Source organism: Polyodon spathula, chromosome 6 (assembly GCF_017654505.1).
Source record: "Polyodon spathula isolate WHYD16114869_AA chromosome 6, ASM1765450v1, whole genome shotgun sequence".
Taxonomy (NCBI): Eukaryota; Metazoa; Chordata; class Actinopteri; order Acipenseriformes; family Polyodontidae; genus Polyodon; species Polyodon spathula.
The window spans coordinates 20,971,664-20,995,262 of NC_054539.1; the positions used below are offsets into that span (position 1 = coordinate 20,971,664).

Sequence of the window (23,599 nt, forward strand, 5' to 3'; positions counted from 1 at the left end):
GATTGTGTTATAACATGGAAACAAAATTGATTTAATTAGGAGTTTTTGCCACACAAAAAAAAAGTCCATAATGTCAAAGTGAAAGATAAAATCTACAAATTGTTCTAAATTAATTACAAATATAAAACAGAAAAATAATTGATTCACCCCCTTTGCTATGACACACCTAAATAAGCTGTGGTGCAACCAACCATTTCCTAACAAAAACTACTTCATGAAGATGAAGGAACATTCAAAGCAAATCCGGAATAAAGTTCTTCGAAAGCACCAATCAGGGGTAGGATATAAGAACATTTCCAAGGCATTGAATATCTCCTGGAGCACAGTAAAGTATATTATTAAGAAATGGAGAGAATATGACACAACTGTGAATCTGTCTAGAACAGGCCATCCTCAAAAACTGAGCATCTGGGTGAGAAGGGCCCTAGTCAGGGAGGCCACCAAGAGGACTATGGCAACTCTAAAGGAGTTACAGTCTTCCACAGCTGAGCTGGGAGACACTGTGCATATGGCAACAATAGCCTGGGTGCTTCACAAAACTGGCCTTTATGGGAGAGTGGCAAAAAGAAAGCCATTGCTGAAAAAAACACATGAAATCTCAGCTAGAGTTTGCCAGAAGGCATGTGGGAGATTCTGAGACCAAGTGGAAGAAGATTCTATGGTCTGATGAGACCAAAATAGAGCTTTTTGGCCTCAACACTATGCACTATGTTTGGCACAAGCCTAACACTGCACATCATCCTGGGAAAACCATCCCTACCATGAAGCATGGTGTTGGCAACATCATGCTATGGGGATGCTTCTCTGCGTAAGGGTCTGGAAAGCTTGTGAAGACAGAGAGGAAATTTTGCAACAAAGTACAGAGAAATCCTGGAGGAAAACCTGCTGAAATCTGCAAGAGACCTGGGACTTGGGAGAAGATTCATCTTCCAGCAGGACAATGACCCCAAATATACAGCCAAAGCCACATTGGAGTGGCTTAAAAACAAAAAAGTCAATGTCCTAGAGTGGCCCAGTCAAAGCCCGGACCTCAATCCAATTGAGAATATGTGGAAATTGCAGTGTCCAGATGTGCAACGCTGGTAGAGACTTATCCAAATAGACTCATGGTTGTAACTGCTGCCAAAGGTGGCTCTACCAAATATTGACTTGAGGGGGTGAATACTTATGCAATCAATTATTTTCTTTTTTATATTTGTAATTAATTTAGAACAATTCGTAGATTTTATTTTTCAGTTTGACATCATGGCCTTTTTTTGTGTTGATCAGTGGCAAAAACTCTTAATTAAATACATTTTGTGGAAAAGTCCAAGGGGGTGAATATTTTTGAGAGCCACTGTGTATATATACATTACATCATGTAAGAATAAATCATGGATTTGAATATAAACAATAACAAGTAGTTGTCATGCCGTCAAACACCTATAAATATATCCAATGTTTTGATTCAAACACAGGCTCCCTTGAGAAAGATATGTGCATAACGTATATATATAGATAAAGGTAGAGGAAGCTCATCATCGCCATTTTAGATGGCATGCGCAAACAAATCCTAAAAAGCAGTCCTTTGTTCTTTGTTTCTTCTTTTGTTCTGTGCTGTTTGGTGTTGTGCAGTGTCTACAAACTGAAAGCCTCAAAGTAGTGTGTCAGAACCAGGGTGAGTGACCTGAAGATACGACCACTGGGTGTTTAAACGGGGCTTGTGACCAAAACCAAGGACCACTGAAGAACGATTGTGTGTGCACCAGGGTTCTTTGTTTTCAGGTTATTAATGTGTGTTTAACCTGGATAACTGCCATGTTTAGGTAGGGAATTAATTTAGTGATTAATTTAGGTGATTTTAAAACCTAAAGTTTATTCCTGGTGAAGGACCTGCCTGTGTAACAGGAGTAGCGCACGGCCCAAGCGTGGCCACCTTTGCTGCTTCTTAGGGTGGCTATTGCTAGTACTGTAGTGGCGGCCACCAACTACTGCAACTGCCTGTGATTTGTAATAAAATCTGGATGCTTGAGCTGCGTTTTCAACTATAAATCCTCTGTGTCTCTCGTTTCTAAGCGGATACCCACACACAGTAACAATACACCCCTGTTAACTGGAAATTCATAATGTAACATGTTATCAGTGCAGATTTCCTTAATGGTTGACCTTGTGATTGTCTCAGTGGAACTGAGGAAGATAGCTGACAGGGGAAGCTAGGTCTTTAGCCAAAACTGGTTTATATTATGATAATATTGACGCACACATTATTTTCCAACTTAAATTTCTGCTTGTTGGCGTTAAAGAACATTCAAATACAATATTTTTCTTACATAGCTATTGTTAATTAGTTTCCGCTACTGTTTTATCATCCATTTGTCAGTACTGTTGGTTACAGCTTTTCTGGCATGGTCAGTTATGAAGTTAATTTTAATCTCCAAGGACCTTTTATACATTTCCTCTGCCCTGTTAAAACAGTGACCTCTGGAGAACATTTTGTATGCTCAAGTTATTCATAACAGTGTGCAGAACAGTTTGTAACTTGTAATACATTTCTTTGACAAATACATAAAAAAAAAAGACTTACTGTTTGGTTGTCTTAGTTACTAAAGGTCTTACTAAGCATGATTGCATTAGTTTTGTTTGGCTATGGTGGAGAGACAGTTATGAATGTAGGATGAATCCACTCTTAACACCTATGCTTTCTATTTTCCGTATATGAGTGGGTAAACATTATATTGCCCTTTTTTAACAGCGGGTATAAGCCGTTTACTCTCGACTACACCACTGGATACACGTGACCCTCTTTCTATACAATGACCTGTGTAACCAAGCCTCCTGGCTCAGGTTTGTTTGTGCTCTTTTAAAGTACTGACCTAGACACAGAACTGTAGTTTTAGCGCAGTTGCAAACTTTTATTAAACAAAAAAACTAATAAACAGACAAACCCCATTGGACTACTAACATTTGGTTTTCCTAACTAAAGGGTTGGGACAGCTAAGCCTTTTTTTCCCCCAACAAAACCACTCTTTAACCAGGCTCAGCAAAGCCTTCACTGATTTTCTTCTATGGTTTTTCTGACAGCACTTCCTCTGTTAGCACCTCCCTGGCGGTCTTTTCCAATAGAGCGTCAACATCCCATAAATTCTGTGTGGCTCTTCCCAATCAACACCAATTACCTCGTTTGAGACCAGCCACATTCTATATTTTGGCAGACTGGGGATTAACCTCATCCCTACCAACCACACCGCCAAAACACACATAAACCCCACAGTTCCAGAAGCCGGCTGAGGTGAGAGTCCTCGAGCTGGCGTGGCGACATCTGATCCTCCAGGGGGAATGAAGCAGAAACCAGGGGAAATGCCAGTGATGTCTACCAACAGTGCAGTGATGTCTGGTGTTTCAGGGGAAGAGCAGTAGGAGACCAGGCAAACGACTGTGCCTGGGCATCGACTTGGAAACTAGGTCCAGCGACACAACGGCAGGGGGTCTAGAATGATCATGTTTATAGGCATACCTAGAACAAACATAAAGCATCTACACAACTGAAACATTGTAAATAAACAGACATTTAAACAGAAATGTGTTTATATACAGACATATTACGCAACACGTAACCTCATAAAACTGTAAAAAATGAAATAAACAAATATTTCAAAATAAATTTGTGTATACAGCGGCTTGTGAAAGTATTGAGCCCCCTTGGCATTTTTCCTATTTTGTTGCCTTACAACCTGGAATTCAAACTGATTTTTTGGGGGTTTGTATCATTTGATTTACACAACACGCCTACCACATTGAAGATGCAAAATATTTTTTATTGTGAAACAAACAAGAAATAAGACAAAAAAACAGAAAACTTGAGCATGCATAAGTATTCACATTCACATTATTATTATTATTATTATTATTATTATTATTATTATTATTATTATTATTATTATTATTTTTAAAAAATTATAGTAGTTATTAGACAGATCATAGGCACTGCTCTCTGTTTCATTTTGTTGTGCTGGCTTGCTGGCGTATTATAGAACACTTTCTTTGGCAAATACATAAATGTTTTATATCAATCTGTAATCAATTTCTAGGTATGAGCAGCCATTGTTTTAATGTAATTTATACATATATAAACTCATATATAAACACACACACGGACATTATTATACATTACTATATTATTTATTTTACACAGTATTTGTCAGGTTGAGATGAACTGATACGTTTTCAGGTCCTGGTAATGTATAGAGAGACTGTCAGCAAATATATCAAAAACATTTTTATTCACTGATATGTAAATATATACGTATGTATTTAATTTAAAAATGTACCTGCAATAGGAGTGAATTTCACTCATGAGATGAATATTCTGTATAAAACAAGCGATGCTACATTCGGTAAGATTCTTTTACATCACATATCAGTATTACTGCCTCAGATAAACAGACACTTATTGCAAAGCGGGAGTTTTTTTTTTTTTTTTTTTCTCCTGCACACTTCCAGCCAATCGTACCGGGGAGAGAGAGCAGAAAGCAGTCGGCGCAGCACGCAAACTGGATGCTGATCAAAGCCTGTTGTAGCAATACAAAAATAAGTTTAAAAAAATGTGAACGTCAACAAGTAAAACAGACAAATGCGCGTTAAAAAATTAATCTCCAAGGAAATTAACGCGTTAACTGCGATTAATTGACAACCCCAGTGTTTGACAATGTTGTACTTTTTTTAAGTATTACAGAAATGTTCAGATTTTACTTAGTCTTTACGTAGCCCCCCGGGTTTGTATTTATCATTTGTATTTAGAAATAAATGTATAAACAGATAAAAAAAATATGGTGAGATTACTCAAGGAGGAATGTTGTGAAGTGACTCGGAATGTTTTGACAATGGTGGAAATGCACTCGTAGACCCTGTGAACTTTCCCTGGTGTGATCCATTTTTTCCGTTTAGTTTCGGTGATGTGCGGTAAGCATTTTTTAACACGAGATTTGCAACACCGTAACAGGTCAGGGAGTGTATTTCTGTCTCACTAAGATGAAGATTGTTCAATTTTCCCTTTAAATTTGACGTTTTATTTAACAATGGAACAATGGCGGCGTGTACATGGACTAGTTTTCCTCATTAAGTGTTTGGACATGCGTTGCTATGCAGTTTTGATTTAACAAAACAAAAACAAAACAAACAAAAAAAAACTAAAAAAAAAAACAAAAAAAAAAAAAACGGCCACGCCGATGCAGATTACTCAATTCATGAATAGTATAATTCATTTAGGGGAGGGGATATTTAAATGTACGTGTCTGCTTACTAAGTAAGAAAATAATGACTCTGAATATCTTGAGGAGAGCTGCATGCGTTGCCATGAAGATAAAAACATTTAACAAGAGAAATGTATTCACGCGTTCTCGCGCACTTTCTAAATTAAGTCGCGCATTAGATACTTGATTGTCTTGTTACCTTTCTAGCGCACACACAACATTATATAAAACGTTAGGTTATTACTATAACCCCGGTTCCCTGAAAAGAGAATGACAACCATTACCGAATGGGAAGAGCCTCTCTGACCGTCAATCTCTGAGCAAATCTACAAAAGCTGCTTCTGTGGGGTGGGGAGGGGGGACGTACCACCCACCTCCTTTTGAAGAGGGACATCCTCACAGTAGCACATCGCCGTTTTCTTTCGAAAACAGAGGTCAGCTGGGGACACGACCTCAAAGGGTAATGGTTGTCATTCTCTTTTCAGGGAACCAGGGTTATGGTAATAACCAAACGTTCCCTTTCAATTCGAATGACAACCATTACCGAATGGGAAAGCTGTAAAAGCTGTCGTGGCTCCAGATTACTGACAGTACAGCCCCATAGCGATAGCAACAGAGCCCACATGACGCCTTAGGGCATGGCGCCTGCAAAACTCTAGAGCCCATAGAGGGTCATGTTCAGTTTGTCACATCAAAGCGGTAAAAACCCCAGAATAGTCTGACTACCTGTCCATGCAGCAGCATTGCATAACTCATCTAAGGAGGTGCCATGAAGGAAAGCCGAGAGGTCGGTGCCGAGTCAATCGGTGCCGAAGTCGATTTCGACGTGTAGCACGGTCGGTGCTGGGCTGTAGACAGTCTCAAAGGGGTTCGCTGATGCTGAAGCATTCGGTGCCGGGAACGGTGCAGAGAAAAGCGCTGTCAATGCCGAGATAGTCTGTGGCGAGTGGACCTGTTCCAAGGTCGGGGCCGAGCTGTAGGCGACGCTGAAGATGTTTACACCGGTGCCGAGTCAATCGGGACCGAGTAGGTGCTGTTTCTTCAACCTTGCCTTATTGATCACCTTGCTATAGCAATATAAAGCTTCCAGACAAAAACATAATATTGTATTTATTATTCAGAATTACCTTCCAAAAAATTGGACAGATAGGTAAAACAATAGGTTACGTTGAGGGGAATGAAGATAGAGCTGAGAAATCCAGGGGCCTGTTTCATGAAAGCGATCTGTGAGGAATCGTTGTTGCAGTGAGGTCACCACAAAATTTGATGTTTCATGAAGGGATTGCAGATTTTTTCTACTGAAATCTGACTGCCTGGAAGCAACCACAAGTGCCCTTTTTCATTGCAAATCCAGAGTTAGCATAGAAAAACCCAGAGACATTTGCAATGGCACTGGTTTTACTTGTTTGTCATCGGTACGTTAAAGAGATTAGAAGGGAGGGTGTGATCAACATTATGGATCTTTATACTGATTCCAAATTAATAGCAAGGTATAGGCTGCCTAGGTTGGAAATTACAAGTATGTAATTTGCTTGAGCAAAAATGAAGGCACAAAACAAGACGAAGTATGTCACTCACTACTTCATTACAAGTGCTAACTACATTAAGGTTTTATGCTGGTGACAGTTTTCAGGAAGTGCTGGGCGATTGTCATGGCATAAGTAAAAGCCACTGTGTCACAATGCATTTGGAAAGTGTCTTGTGTTTTGTGTAACCAGATTGCATAATACATAGAATTTCCGTCATCTCGAATGCCAGCAATGTGCTGGACGCTGTTTTTCGGTACCCTGGAAGGACACCAACAGCTTCATCTGGGTGAACACCAACATATCAGCTGGATAATGGCGTCTGCTAAGGAATTAATAATAATAATAATAATAATAATAATAATAATATGCTGCCCTGTGGTGTCACATCCAGTTTTACTTTCTGGCAGAGGATAATATGATAATGCTACCCTTGTTAACCATTTGTTTGTCGGATAGAAAAGACACAGAAACTGACTACAAAGCACATTATGAATTTTAAAATGAAATAAAAGTTTAATGTTAGAACTGGAGGGGTGAAATAATAATACACAAATTATACAGTAATAGAGTTACACACCTTGCATACAGTTTTGCTGACTGCAAACATTTTATACAAATGTGTCTGTACTTTTTGTTTTTACAGGTACGTTGGTAGTCCCCCAGGGAAACCATCACAGCATCTTTCTGATAATGCCTTTTAGTGCAAATTCCAACATCAAGAGAAATGTTTTTTAAAAATCCACTTAAGCACTCAAGAATTGTAACCATTGAAAAACATCCGCTGTTTTATTTTGTGTGCTATCTAAAAAGTAGAACTACTATGACAAATATGTTGCTATATGTTTAATGTGGTAAGAATAAATTACATACATTTCTGTAATATACCTAACAGAAATCGTGTTTTAATTTCTGAAAATTAGTGTAGTGTTTGAATCTAAAGATCCAAAGTGTAGTTAAATGTGATTCGGATCATTGCCAGAATGCAGTTAGATTTGTGTTTCATGTTGATAAAATAAAACCCGTCTCAGGATGTTTGAGTGTATACAGTAGATCTCATCTGTAGTGGTTTCCATAGCACTTTATTGCAATTCTTTCTTTCCTGAGCTAACTGGGCTTCACCCACATCCCTGACCTTGTAGTGGCAGTTAAATAACTCCCAGCCCGGTTTAACATTTCCGTAACAATGATCCATAGGAAACTGTGTTCATTTTAAACATCTTTTTATATATATATATATATATATATATATATATATATATATATATATATATATATATATATATATATATATATATATTTTGAAGTAAAAATAGCAAACAATTGCACGTCATAAATCTTTTACTATACATTGTAATAAGTAAACTCAGTGTGTCTGTATGTTTGAAGATATAGTGTTGTTTTTGAATAATACAGTAGTACATAATCCTTCAGTAAGGTAATAACCTTTTTTCTTCAAATAATTTAGTGTGATTTTGCTGATGTATGCTCATAGATTTGTGTTGGGCACATCTTTAATAATACATCCATTGGGTAGTTAAATATGAATTCTTATTGCAGACTCATGTAATACAGGCCAGAGTACACAGTGTATTGCAATATGGTTTTTTTTGCAGTTGGAGAAAAGGATATCAATTGATGCCACCATATTTAACCTGCTTCCACAAAACACATCATAAAATTAGTTTCATTTCAATGAATGGGTTGAAAATATTTTCTCTTATAGAAATATGTGAATTTTACATTTTAGGCATTAGTGCTCATGTCTTATGCTTCCTTAGGTCAGAAAAGGAATTACTTGGGTCATTTCTTCTCAGAAGATCATCTTTGGGCTTGAATCATCATTACCACTTCCCTGGAATAGGTACTCCACACTCATACCAGCTCACATAGTAATGAGGGGTTCTACTGCCAATAAGCCCAAAGTGCACTGGCTCCTGTCGATAAGCACGGTAAAAACCTACAACATGAATTTGGCTGTTAGATACAGGAGGACTCAGCAATATGCAGTGATGAATAGGGAGGCTTTATCAGCATGACACTCTGGTTTATTACCTTTTCATTATATTTATTTGTCATGTGCCAGAATGTGTTTGAATATTCTGAATACCATATATACAGTAGACATAAAATCAATAAAGGAAGGGTATACAAAAACATTATCTGTTTGGAACTAGCATGGTTATATACTGTTGTGCTTTCAGACTTTTTATTTAAAATATATAAACGCAAAGGTATATACAGGTACTGTACCAGCAACCACAACATTTTACCTGGGATAGTAGGCAGTAAGTTTGAAGTATAACGAGGCCCTGTCCTTCCCTCCATGTGTGAATCTACAAACTGACAGTGATCTTCACCTCGCCCATAGGTATCTCCAATGCTGTAGAATGTATCTGCAGAAAGTCAGGTTATATACAAATTACGTAAATAGTAGAAATATGTATAAATTAAATAGGTATTTAAGGGAAAATAAAGCACAGTCCATAATAATAACAGAAAATATACAAACACTAAAATGAAATACTATTTAAAAATACTAAAATAAACTAAAATTCAACAACACTTATTAGGGTCCTTATTAAAAAGTTGGGAACCCTTATACAGTGATCATGTCCCTCAGTCTGTCTTGCTGTCTGTCGCTTACACTGTACCGGGTGAACACAGTAACTGTCTTCATTTTGCACCAATCTTCACAAACTTCTGTCATACACACCTTGCTTCCAATAGACCTTTCAGATTGCATTTGTCTATAATCTGTAAACGTTCGAGTTTGTATGAATATTTTTAACCTGTACATTCACTCATTCACGTTCTTACCTTAAACAGTCTGTCACACTTCATAAATTGTTAAAAAGATAACTATTGATTTTGCACCAATCTACAACAAACTTTGATAATATTTTACTCTCCTGCCCTCCTATGAAAGTTTCAGAATACATTTCACAATGACTTGTGTTGGAATTATATGGACCCTCTATATATGCCCTTGCTGCTTTTATTTCATTTAGTATGTCTAACTTCAGCATTATAGAGTGTTTAACACTTAAGGATGAAATGCTATTTATGCATATTCTTCCATGACTTCAGAAAGTTCAAAGGAAAAACATGTGACACATATTTTTGTGCAGAATGTCCATATTTCCATTGCATATTATTATTTGTAGTAAAAGTTAAGGAGCAAATGCATTCCTTACTGCTCAAAAGCCCAGGTTTCCTTAAACTTTCACTCATACTTTATTTAGTTTGCATATAAACTTTCACTAAACTTTACAAATCTTATGGTAAAATATAATTCAAAATTTAACATCACCCTACCTTTCAAACTGTCTCCCATGAAGATTTTGTACCGCAATGAGTTGCAAAGGACAACACCAACAAATTTTTTGTACCAGGTACGCTTCACATATTGGCTCCCTTTACATTCACTGTTGGTCGAGGTATACTTGAAGGAGAAAGGAATCCAGATAGGCTCTCCTCCTACAAATTATATATATTATATATATATATAGACTATATAATACCTATATATATATAATATATACTATATATATGCCATTCAGTCTATACTGTATATAGATACAGTGCATTGGTATTACAGTCTTTACAAATTCAGTCAGAAAAACTAATATGATAGAAGAACAATATTTATTAAGGCTTAGACAACAAATACTACGTTATACATATTTTCTTTCCATCTTTGGCATTTGGCCTCACCCTTCGAGGTACCCCTGCCCATAATTAGGTTTGCTGATAGGGGATAGGTTGACTGTAGGGAAGCCATAGGCAGGGTGGGACTAGCTGCCCTCCCCCTTCAACAAAGCTGAAAAACAGGTGGTGACTGGGGAGGAGGTGAACTCCGACACACAACAGGGACGAATGGGTTGAGGTCAAATATAAAGCCCTTCCTACCTGATCACTGGACGTCTTGTTTATGGAATGAGGAATGAGATACTAGCCATTTGACTGATGAAGGTTCTGGTAATGGAAGCACCTAATGTGCTTGATGTTTACAATTCTAATGTAGCTTAAAGTGACTTTGTTGCCTGAACCACCACTTTGTTGAATCGCTAAATAAATCCTGTCCAACTACTGTGTGGATACATCATTGACATTAAAAATAACAAAGCACTTGCTTAAGTTTTCAGAAGACATAATTTATAATTCCAGTAGACACCTTATTTAGTTATTATTAGTTCAATAACATCTCGTCCTTTTAGCAAAAAAATTGCAAATTGCATATTGGGTAAATGCCTAGTGAAGCAGGTTTACTAGTTAATTTTTTATAGGTAGCTTTTAAAACTGAACATTCTACATATAACACTGCTCTTATTTTAAGTTTTCATAATTAAACAACTGTCTATTAGGATTTAGAATAAGTATTATATTGTTTTGTTGATGTGGCTTTTAACTTATTTTCCAAACTGACAAAGCAAAACAGATACATGGGACATGGTAAACCAAATCCAGAGAATTTGGTTTACCATGGAACTCTCTCCCAGCTTTAGTGATTGCAACTCCCAGTCATTCACTTCAAATCAACTCTCAACACCCACTTGTTCTCTTTTGCTTTCAATGCTGTTCAAGCCTGATATCTGTTATTAGCTGTTGTCTAAATTGCTATTTCTGTTTTTTCACGCCATCTTATTCGTATGATTCTGCATGACATATCTAATGTGATATGTCTGCATTTAATGTATTTACTGTTTGTATTTAATGTACTAGTCCCTGTATTTCACTGTATTTAACATATTATGCATTGTTCCTCACTATCTTGTAAAGTGTTTTGTGATGGTGGGCCACTATGAAAGGCGCTATATAAAATAAATATTGATTGAATGCTCAGAATCTGGAATTGTTACACAGTATTTTTTAACAAAAAAATCTACCATATTGTAGTTTTTGCTCTGACACAGCTTTGTTTACATTCTGTCAAATTGCTCTCAGAGGAGAATGAATATATGCTGTTGAAATGCCATTTCGTTATTCTTCGTTGCTCAAAAAAGAAAAAAAAAATACTGCCTGTACTGTAGGTACTTACCAGGAGGCCTGACTATCAGCAGTGGGTCATCTGTAAAAGAAACAAATCCCAAATCTTTTATTAGGTTCACATGAAACGTTTCTGTCACCTATGCTCAGTTCCAATTCAATTTCAGGTAATATAACAAAGTCAAAGCTGGTCACACCAACACCATTTACCATCTCATAACTAATGCTCATACTTAGTCTCTACAAGTGTTTTTATTTTGTAAAAGCCCCTGGGTCATGCAATTTGAATATAGCTTGAATATCTGTCTATCTTCCTAAAGTCCTGTCTGTTCAAGAGACCATGAGATCATTAAGCTCTACTTGTTTACTAAAAGGTAGTATTTTGCATTATTTGTTTATTATTTTCTTCAGCATGCAAGGTATTCAAATGAGCTATGTGAACAGACAGACAAGTCCAGGGAGTAAACGGCAGTTGTATCTGTGTATTTGCAAGGCAAAATGTATCAAGCAAAATTATTATGGAAAATGTGAAAACTTGATTTTCAGGGGTTGATCGATCAGGACCATCTACACAGTAGAATCTGATTGATTATGAAAATACCAATAATATTAGGTTGAAATTATACCAGATTGGACATATTTAATTTGCCATTTTCTCTTAAAGGTTTATCTAGACCTTACAATGAAAATGTCTATAAACAGACATTGTACTTACCTGATTCAGTTACGTATGTAAATGTGTCACTGATAGGTCCAAGACCAAAATTGTTCTTTGCCTGAACCCTGAAGTAATACCTAAAAAAAGATTAGACATTTAGTCTCGGTTTCATTTAAATTAAAAATACGTCCTAATTTAAGTTTTAATGACTTTCTTTCCAAAACTGGGGTCAGGATGAGATAAAAATCTAACATTTGATTTGTACCATAGAACAGACTGCTTGTTTTTCAAGCAGACCTGCAATGGGGCTTTAATTGAACACGGGGAACTAAATTAATTTGAAAATGTTGGCAAGAATGGTTAGGTACAAAATGTAATCCTCTCAATGATATTTCATACTATATGACAGTATGAAGCCAAATCAACAGTGCAACTCAGTTGTCATGAAATAATATTCAGAATACACATTAAAGGACACATATGTTTCATGACCTATTACTTGGACCTTTGCGAACTGTGAGTGTTGTTACTCATGGCTCATTTGAGGTGTCAAAACCCAGGCTAACAACCCTGTTGCCACCCATGTACCCATGCACCCATTTACCCATGCACCCATGTAGCAACATCAAATGCAGTTGGAACCTAGTTTTAAAAAGACAGAACCTTATAATAACTGCTGGGACAAACAAAAAGGACCATTTGAATGCATGAAACTGGGTACTGTCCAATATCAAGGAAAGTCTTTCATTTACAATGGACGGACAAGTTATAAAATTAAGGATTCTTTTTTTTAGGGCAACGACAACTGCCAGAAACTACTGTGCCTATTCCCAAAGTGGATCAACATTATTTATTCATGTATTTATTTATATAACTAGAGCTATGTAAACATGTCTCCAGTCTGCAGTGTTAACAATCTTTTCTGCTGTGCCGTGTCAGCAGGGCTCATGCTGTGGTGGGAAAATAATACAATATACATTTTAGTTCACAAAATTTTATTACCAGCACAAATTATATAAAATCAACAATTCTGGATTCAAATTGAAAGCACATTACTGAAACTCCAGGAACCCAGTAAAAACATTCCAAACTAACAATAAAATAAACATTCTTTTTTATAAAATCTTTTATAATTATATTTGTTTGGGGCGAAGTAACCATTTCTAAGGTATTTAGTTCAGTTGGAAAATAATTGCCTCCATCTAGTGTGCCAATCTAGCTTTTTCAAACCACACCTTGAATTCATGGTTTGTCTTTATTGTGCAGCTCCGTGTAGATACGTTACTTGGATTTAGTTCCTACTGAGAACTCCGCAACATACATGCAACTGGTTTCATAGGCTTGTTTAACAATATGCCACAAGCCCAATAGAAACAGCTGATTTTGTATAAATGTAGCTGTTTTTTGAAGTTCCAAAATATGGTACACGTGACCGTAGCATGTTTAAGAAACTTTAATTCTATACTCAATGGGGGTAAATCACACTGCTCATAAACCTGCCCGTCATTTCTACTTTGTGTTCCTTATAACCACAAGGGCTGGCTAGCAACTAATGGGGAACTGTGTCTGTGTACCGTAACATCTGCTTTAAATCGTATCTTAGATAGTTTTTATAATATTAATAAAAGAAGATGTTTGTTGACATATAATATTTATATTAATTTAATACTTTAAGTTTGCTTTTAAATTGTTTGTAGTTGATCCATAGAATAAAACAACAGAAAACCTAAAAAAGAGAACAAATATACTCATATATTTCATAAGGGTGTTCAGTATAGTACAGGACACTTGGTAAATAAGGGCATAGCTTTGATGGGAAACACATTGTGCATTTTATGGTTGAGATTCCCACACGATGCATAATGAATACACAGGCATTTATCGAAGACAAGGGGGAAAAAATGGAAACGGGCTAGTGTGCAATTTTCTTACTGTACTTTAGATTTTTATGCAAAAAAGCTCCATCACACCAGAAGCTCCAACCTACAAATGATCTTGCCCAGAGGACTGCTTGCCAAAAATAAGAAGCTTGGTTTACAAAATCAAAAGTTAGAATTACAAATTAAAGTGTCGTAGGGTTTAAAACACAATGCATTACTTTCGCTAGCTTTCTGCTTTGTTCCACATATTCATGCAATATCTTTTTCAACATAATCGTGATTGTTTTGATATTTGTATTCACATATCCATGGTCATAAATCAATTTTGACCAGTAACTTTCATTTCACATTGGTTATGCATAGGTTCTTCCTGTCAAAATGTCCTCTGAGTTCACAACATCAGCTAGCTGCTTCAATCCAACTTGCTCAGTTAGAAACATTTCATTGATTCCTGACTCCTCTCATAAAGTAATAAGGACATAATAGTGTCTCAGTGATCTAATGCTTAATATTGTAATTAAGAATTTAAGGGAAAAAAATGTATCATACAGGTGGCAATGTTGGATGGATGATTGGTACAGAATATAATTGAGTAGCATATGTATAATTATATGACTTTTGGACTAGACATAGTTTTTATTTTTGTCCATTTTCATTTTAATGTAGATTACCTAAATTACCTGAACTAAATTATCATAAGGAGTGATGAAATGGGCACATTTTTTATTCTTGGACAGCTACAAAAAAATATATTTTTCTCTGCCATTTTTATCTTAATTAACAAAACTGACCTGTTTCTTACATCTGCCATTAATTTGAGTTCTTATCTGTTCAAGTTAGTATACAATTAACTGCGTTGTTGGTTTGAAAAGTTAAATAAAATCATCAAAGTTACAAATGCATTTTCATCATTAAGTTGTTCTGCAGTTTCATGATAAGAAAGTCCAGACATACTATAATTCACTCATTATATCGGAAGTCTGCAAACTTCAGTACATCAGGTTTCAAGCTTAGATCTCTTCTCGGATCATGCTTTCTAGATTGAAAATAATGTGCATGTTCAGCAATAATGAATTCCATAAAATAAATCACAATAATAGGGATCAGACTGGAAATTGGTTTTATTACAGTGTGCGCGCTATTTGAAGAAATACAATCTTGTAAATCTTATTGTTTTCACTTGCTGATTCATGCTGTATGTTCTAAAGTTCATCTTTCCTTGCTCTTGCAGGGTATCAAAAAAGCATATTGTGGAAATCTATTATTGTGGAGACCACAGCTTCATTTTTTCTCTCTCACAAAATACAGTAATTCACCACACACTGCAGTATGATTGGTTTAGCCACAATCTACACAAGGAAAACTGCTTAAAACATGGATTTGCATTTGTAGTTTTTTCAAGTAACAACTACAATTCTCAAACACATTTTTAACTGATTATTTGCAGAATAACTGCACAACTACATCTTAATTTGAAGTACCCCAGTCATCTTTATCTTGAAAAACAATACCCTCTGAGGAGAGTACAGTAGCTTTACTACTGGAGAACTGTATGACTGGAAAATATGACCTGATTTCTTAAATATGAAGAGGTGCTGTGGTGTAAATGGGCAGCTCATTCCTATGTTGCAAACAGGATCAAGCTGTTCATAGTTTCAATTCACGTTTGATTTGCTTTGGAAACAAGGACAAGTTGCACATTTTTAGAAATGACTAAATATTAAATAAAAATAAAAATGTAACTGCCCCTTCTTGTAAGAAGTTGTTTCTTACTAGTTTTTACAATGAATAAATCCCTCTTCTGGCTTTGATTTTGGTTTAGATGGACATCCTATGGGAAGTAAGTTGACAGTTTCAGGTAAGAAAATAACATCCACTATATTATTATGGGTGATGAATGCCAGACCTGTTTGTATTTAGTCCATATTGGGCAACATCAAAGAACATCCATTTATCTTCCATTTTTCACCTTGGATTGGTTCTCCTGTATTTGGTTAACTATTTTTCATGGTCCATGCATTGCAACTAGCTTTTTTGCTTCTCCTAAATATGACCCTGCCTTAGATTTGGCTTGGCACCATCACATGTGCTCGTGCTCTCCATGATTACATACAGCTGCTAAATTCATCACTGGATCACACCGCCATGTGTATAAATATCGCTATATAATCTACTTTATTGGTATCACACATTTATCAGCCAACGTTAGTTTCATCGGCCAACATTTTTCACTGTGGGCAAATTGCTCGCTCCATAGTAAATGTGCTTCATGACGTGGGCAATTTTCCACTGTGTAAAACGGCACCCATTGTCTCTTTGCAACCCAAAGCATTTTAATATTATGACACGCTGTTATTTAGCACGTTTATTTTATTGTAAACTGTTTCAAATGTGTTCATTAAATACATAAGGCATTACAACAGACCTTGAGTTTGGCTTCAAGTTCTCCACTGGTAAATGTGTCCCGCTGGAGTTTTTGGTTGACCACCTGTTATTCAGAATGTCATCATATGAGGCGCTGTGTACCATATACCCTGTTGAGTGAAAGAAATGGAGGTCAGACTGCATTTGTTTCCAATGAAGTGTAGAAGCAGTAACTGCTTTTAACTATATAAAACACCAGGAAACATTTTCTATCTGGTAAGAAAATCAATTTTCATCATATGATTAGTATAAGCAACAGCAATATCTCTAATTTGAGAAAATTCTTTAAAAATAGACATGAGTTACTTGGAAAGTCACCTTAGAAAAGTTGTGTCGACCAATGAAATGCATTCAACTTAAATGCACAACAGTATTAAGGTTGAAAGGTTGCAATACTTTTAAGGGTAAAGTAAGCTTTAATGGACATTTTAATATCTTATTTAGATGGTAACCTTATTAAATAATGGAAAATACAGGAATTAGCATGACTTAATAAATCTCATCACATAATACATTATCTGGAAAGTTTTGCATGACATTTTTCCACTTATCTAGATCAAGCAGTGTTTTAGGCTGGCTCAAATCCAACACACCTGGCTATGTTAGTTTGAGTTTAAATAACATTCTAAATCCAGTAAAAGACATCTTTACTGATTGGGACGTATTGGCTTTAAAATATAGACAACGCATCAACATCAATGGTAACAGCATCTGGAAAAAGCTTTGCACCTTCCACTAACATTACTTAGATGAGCAATAAATACAAATAAATATATGGCTCTGGATCAAAAGCTTGTTTGCCTTTGTGTGCCCTTCTTTTCATCTGCCAAAGAAAATATGTTGCGCCATTACTGCTGTATGAACTGTGCATTCCATAGCCAGTGTTGCTACTTTTGTAGTGTGGAAAGACATATGTACTGTGTGATCTCACCTGGTTTTGTGAAGTTTTGTAGAAGGGTATTTATTACCATTGTTGTTTATATTAGGTATTAAGAACTACATTTATTTCTACCGTTCTCATCTCAGTCATAAGTATTACACAATGGGGCAGGTTGAGTGTCATGCCTAAAGCAAGGAATTGAGCCAAAAGAGCCTAGTGTAGCTATAGAAGCAAGTCTTTTGGTCCTCCAAACTGCAAAACTGTGAAAATGTTATGTATTTAACCAAAGCAAAGCCTGGTTACATTTGTACCCGTCATAAAGAAGTCTGAAGACACTGAGAAAGATTTCTAGTCAAAACGTTTGTCGTTGAATGGATTACGTTTCTTTTAGTATTTCTAAATTCAGCACTTTTGAGTGTTTGTTAGTTATGAATGAAGACTGAAACCAACAAAAGGATTGCCTTGGTCATTGTACCTGATACCATGTCGCCTTTCACAGGACGTGCCCAATCCAGGATGACAAAGGAGTGGCAGCCTTCCATGGCTACCACAGTGATATTATGGGGCTTATTTTTGGGCGGCTGGTTTTTCCTATCTTTTGAAAAGAGGTCTTCCAGAATATCCACTTGAAGGTATTCCAATGCCTCAGTTAATGAGCAGGGGGCCCCAGGGTCCTTACGGATGAAGTTCACATATGGAGCTGAAAGAATGGAAAAAAATTAGTTCTTTCCAGTGTACTAGCACAACCAATGATATGCCCCCTATAACTAGTGTGAAAACTTAATTCAGTTGTTTTATAGTGTTTAAACATGAGCAGTATTTTCATACAATATAAATATGGACCTCCATTTTAGGAAGTCATTCAACTTTTATCACATTTGTCTTGTGCCAGAAAACTGTTATCACTTAAAACATAAAAAAGAACTAACAAGGCGAAAAAGTGGCATTTTAAAAAATGTTTATTATTTGAGACCTAGCATTGACACCAGAAAGTCCTGGCCTTGGTTCAGAACTCGAAAATGTATTATTATGAATGTCAGACACATGTTGGCAGATCTGAAGTTTACCATAACAGACAGCTTATAACTCGCACAAGTTCCATTTACCATAACAAACAGCTTATAACTCGCACAAGTCCATTTACCATAACAAACAGCTTATAACTCTCACAAGTTCCATTTAGCATAACAAACAGCTTATAACTCACACAAGTTCCTTTTTTCCCTGGAAAATAACAGCTTGTTCCAAACACATTATAAGCAATACTGATACACCTTACTAAAAAAAAAAAAAAAAGAAAAAAAAAAAGAAAGAAAACACTGGATTACATTGGCTTGCAAGCTACACAAGTAAGTAAATAGGACCATCGTTTTCAATAACTTAAAAGATGACTTTTCAAGAGTTACCTCATGCTGCAAATTTGTTTCATTATTAAGCACCTGGATGCTTCATTCAGAAACTTCAGACTAACACTATGTACAATAGCCTGACTCGTGTCTTCTAAAGTCTTCTGAAAATCCATGGGTTGTACTTAATGAAGGATGAAGCAAACTGGTAAATGCAGTATAAAAAAGTTAGTTTAATAAACACACTATATGTGAAGTGCTAATAGTGATAAAAAAAAATACATTATTATGATATAGTACTGTAGTTTTTTTTTCAGTGTTTTCAAATACAAAATCAACCAAATAGACCTTTGTTTTCAATCAGCCGGGACAAAGAAACAGAATTACCTGTTTTTGATTACTGAGACACTCAATCGATCTTTCTGTCTTTCTGTGAACTCTGCCTTCAACATGTTTTAGATCTGCACATGCTGACAGGATTTACTGCTGACAGGAGCTAATAGCTGACAGCTACTAGAAATAATCTAGTAGTCTGACCTGGCACTTTTCAGCAGCATGCATTGATTTTCACAAGCTGAAATTCCTTTTGTCTATTTTAAGAATAATTTATTTTTTGCTTCTGTTGTTGTGTAGAAGAACCCTGCGTGTAAATAATGTTCGGTTTATGTGTTGGTGGTGGTGGTTGGTAGGGATGGAGTTAATTCCTATCCCTGCCAAAAACATGTGAGAATGTTGCATGAAGAAAATGCAGAACACTATTTATACTGCAGAACTGGTTACGAAATGGTATGATCTTCACTGTATGATCAACATCCAGTTATAATTTCCACGAAAAACACAGGTGTGCATTGATTTATTTGATTAAACATTACGTAAATCGTCTCCTCACCTATAACTAGTGAATAGAGACTGAAATAAAACATGTACACAAATAAAGTAATGTTGTTCCAATCACCAATCAGACTGTTTAAAGTAGACTGTGATAAGGAGACCCTGTTGCTGGTTCTTGTGTGCATGTGTGCCTTTAGGGAAGCAGCTGGGATGCGCAACAGGAGATGTGTTGCTAAGGAAGTAATGAAGCAGCTGGGACATGCAACAGGAGATGCGTTGATAAGGAAGTAATTGATCAGGTATGCTCGTCTGGTGCTGCGCTGATCGGGAGGTCTGGATTATCTGGGAGGCGTGTCTGAGGAGGCTGCGCTGAGCTCCAAAAGCTGCACAACAGTTTGAGGCTACTTTCACGACCATAGCCATACAGACAGGCGCTCAGTGAATGATTGTTGTGTTTTGTTTCGTGTTGTGTTGCAGACTCGTATCAACCCAGGAGCTGAAGCTATGGAGCCAGCACTAACCCGGGAGCATCTACACACGTGACCACAACTCAGGAGAGCGTCTGCTCCACAGGATTAACTACTATGGAGTGCTTCAACTGCAAGGCGGTGGTTGTAAAGGCATTGCCCAGCCGAGGCCATGTGAAGAGGCAGGAGTCGCCGTGAAAAGGCCGGGACCGCTGGAGCCCTGAAGTAGGTCAGTTTAGAGGAGGTTGATCCCAAACAGTGTATAGAGCGAGAGTGGGACGTTCCTTCTAGCGGTCGCCATTTGTGTGGCAAACTTTCATTTTTAGATTTGTTTTGTTTTCTTTATTAAATGTGACACTAGGGCTACCATTGCTGGTACCCTAGTGTCAGCACTTGTGTCGAAATTAAATCTGCGCACCTGTGTGGCGTGTCAACACCCAGTGCTCTGTGTCTGCCTCAGTATTATTCAGTGATGGTCCATGTATGTAACATCTCCCTGTTACACAGACAAATCAAAAGCCACTGAGACATGTAACCACCCTTTTCTGTCTGTGATTAGTTTTAAGTCTCACCTCTAAACAGGGTTCAGATTCCAGACTGACAGAATGAGCACAAGAAAACATCTACATGAAGGACGTAGCACCACTGCAACTGTCTACAAATTACAGAAACCTGGATGCACAGATTTTCTGATATTTGTTTTATATTTTCAATTATAACAGTCAATGGAACATTGCTGCTTTTATTCAAATATTTTAATTAATTTCAGATGTGTGGAGTGTAGTAGCTACATTTATGTGAAACATAGGAGCAATCTATCACCTCTATGATTCCTTGCCAACTTGTTTAGTCTAAATGCTCACTTTCTTTGGCATACTGAACAGCAAATCAAAGCAAAATAAATAAATAAATAAATAAAATGTTCATGAAATTACTTCAAATTGTAGTTTTAGGCTCACTTGTCTCTCTTAGTGAGCCAGACTATTTTCACAAAGTTTTAAGTCACTAGCTATTTATCTTAATGATTTTAATCTGTTTTGATAACTCATGAAACGGTTTTGGACCAGATCATTTATGCTTGTAGTACCCATTTAACCAGGTAACTTTACATGTATATTACTCAGGCACCGTGAAAGCCACCAGTGCTTGTTTAAAAGTACACACTGGGGGCTTTCCTACGATGGACCAAAAGTCCAGGTCAGTGTCATCTTAAAAAGTACAGGCGAATCTACAAAGATGCATCTCAAATTCACAGAGAAGAGTGGTGAATACAGAAAACGTATGACGGAAATAAAAAGGGGTGACGGAAATAAAAAGGGGCAGTATCTTCTGTCATACATGTTTTTTTGAGCCATCTATGATTATAATATATACAGTGCCTGTAGTAAATATTTACCCCCCTTGGATGTTTTCACAGTTTGTTGTGTTACAACCTGAAATCTTGATGCATTTAAATGGGATTTTTTTTCCTTTGAAGAGGCAAGAGAATTTTTATTGTGAAGTTAATGATAAATAAAAAAACTAAAATGTCTTGGTTAGATAAGTATTCACCCCGCTGAGTCAATACTTGGTAGAACCATCTTTGGCATCAATTACAGCTGGGAGTCTTTTGGGCTAAGTCTCTACCAGGTTTGTACATCTGTATCGTGCAATATTCGCCCAAAATTGTTCAAGCTCTGTCAAGTTGGATGGGGATCGTTGGTGGACAGCAATCTTCAAGTCTCCACAGATTCTCAATCGGATTCAAGTCCGGGCTTTGACTGGGCCACTCTAGGACATTCACTTTCTTGTTTTTAAGCCACTCCAGTGTCGCTTTGGCTGTGTGCTTGGTGCCATTGTCCTGCTGAAGCGTGAATCTCCATTCCAGTCTTAGGTCTTTGGCAGAGTGAAGCAGGTTTTACTCAAGAATTTGCCTGTATTTAGCTCCATCCATTTTGCCCTCTACCCTGACAAGCTTCTCAGTCCCTGCCGATGAAAAGCATCCCCATAGCATGATGGTGCTCAGCCAAGGAACGCTGTAGGTCTTTCACAGTTGTCATTGGCCTCTTGGTGGCTTCTTTGTCCAATGCCCTTCTTACCTGGCTGCTCAGTTTGGGATGACGGCCTGCTCTAAGCAGATTCTGGGTAGTGCTGCATACCTTCCACTTCTTAATGATTGACTTGACTGTTATTTAATGCCTTTGAAATCTTTTTATACCCCTCCCTAGATCTGTGCCTTTCTACAACTTTATCCCAGAGTTGTTTTGAAAGCTCCTTGTTCTTCATGGTAGTATCTTTGCTTTGAATGCACTACCCATATATATAATATTATATATATATATATATATATATATATATATATATATATATATATATATATATATATATACCACACAGAGACAGGTGTATTTAATCTGAAATCATGTGAACCACTTTTATTTCACACAGATGGACTCCATTTAACTTATTGTGTGAATTCTGAAGGCAATTGGTTGCACCTGAGCTTGTTTAGAAGTGTCATAGCAAAGGGGGTAAACACTTATCTAATGAAGACTTTACAGGTTTTTATTTTTAATTGATTTGTCGTCGTCCCCCCCACAATTTTTTCACACATTCAAAGTGTTTATTAGGTTGTGTAAATCAAAGGGAAAAAAAAAATCCCATTTAAATGCATCAAGATTTCAGGTTGTAACACCACAAACGGTGGAAATGTCTAAGGGGCGTGAATACTTACTATAGGCACTGTATATAGCAGTGACCAAACATGATTTTTCTGGAAAAGCATTTATTTATTTATTTATTAATTCATATATTCTTATCTCTACCACATATAATATGCCTGATCCTGCGGCAACTTACATAATATGAAAGGAAATGTTGTGGCCTTTCATTTGATATAAGTTACATGCATCACAAGCTATTCAGTAGTTAAATATACATAAATGAAAAACAGTGAAAGACAGGCGGACAGGCAGTGTAAACAATAAAAAAAAAAAAAAAAAAAAATTGTTGCTATCCCCTAAAGCAGAAAATAAAAAAACTGCCAAAGAACCTAGTAAGGGAGACCAGTTCAGATAGGGGTTATAAGATGTCAGGAGTAAATTGTAGCATTGCCATTGGGGAAAGTAGAGCCATGAGGCAAAAGGTTTTTAAAGTTTGAAAGATTGTACTGAGAAACAACTAAACATAGTAAATAAGTGTTGATTTGAATAACTATTTCATAAGTTCTATGCACGGGTTGACATCTACATATAGGATGCAAAGTACTGAAATTTAGACAAATTAGTTGATTTCTTACCTGCATTTGTTAAACACAAAACAATGATTGAAACAGAATTGAAGTAGTATTTGCATTTTTAAGTATTTACTCTGAAGCCTGTTTATGCCCTTC

General features: G+C 36.5%; 1 protein-coding gene across 3 annotated transcripts in view; it reads right to left on the reverse strand.

Moving 5' to 3' along the window:
* Window positions 1-7,238: 7,238 nt before the first annotated feature.
* Window positions 7,239-23,599, reverse strand: part of LOC121317002 (fibronectin type III domain-containing protein 1-like) — a 58,353-nt gene continuing 41,992 nt past the window's right edge. For 2 of the 3 annotated variants that reach the window (XM_041252496.1, XM_041252497.1), the window contains 7 exons: window positions 18,061-18,285; window positions 16,707-16,815; window positions 12,459-12,538; window positions 11,796-11,825; window positions 10,073-10,234; window positions 9,028-9,150; window positions 7,239-8,714 (listed from right to left, as the gene is read on the reverse strand). In XM_041252496.1, coding sequence (XP_041108430.1) covers window positions 8,599-8,714; window positions 9,028-9,150; window positions 10,073-10,234; window positions 11,796-11,825; window positions 12,459-12,538; window positions 16,707-16,815; window positions 18,061-18,285 — 845 coding nt within the window. In that variant the 3' untranslated portion in view covers window positions 7,239-8,598. The remainder of the gene's footprint in view (window positions 8,715-9,027; window positions 9,151-10,072; window positions 10,235-11,795; window positions 11,826-12,458; window positions 12,539-16,706; window positions 16,816-18,060; window positions 18,286-23,599) is intronic. The other variant, XM_041252498.1, reaches the window with a different exon arrangement.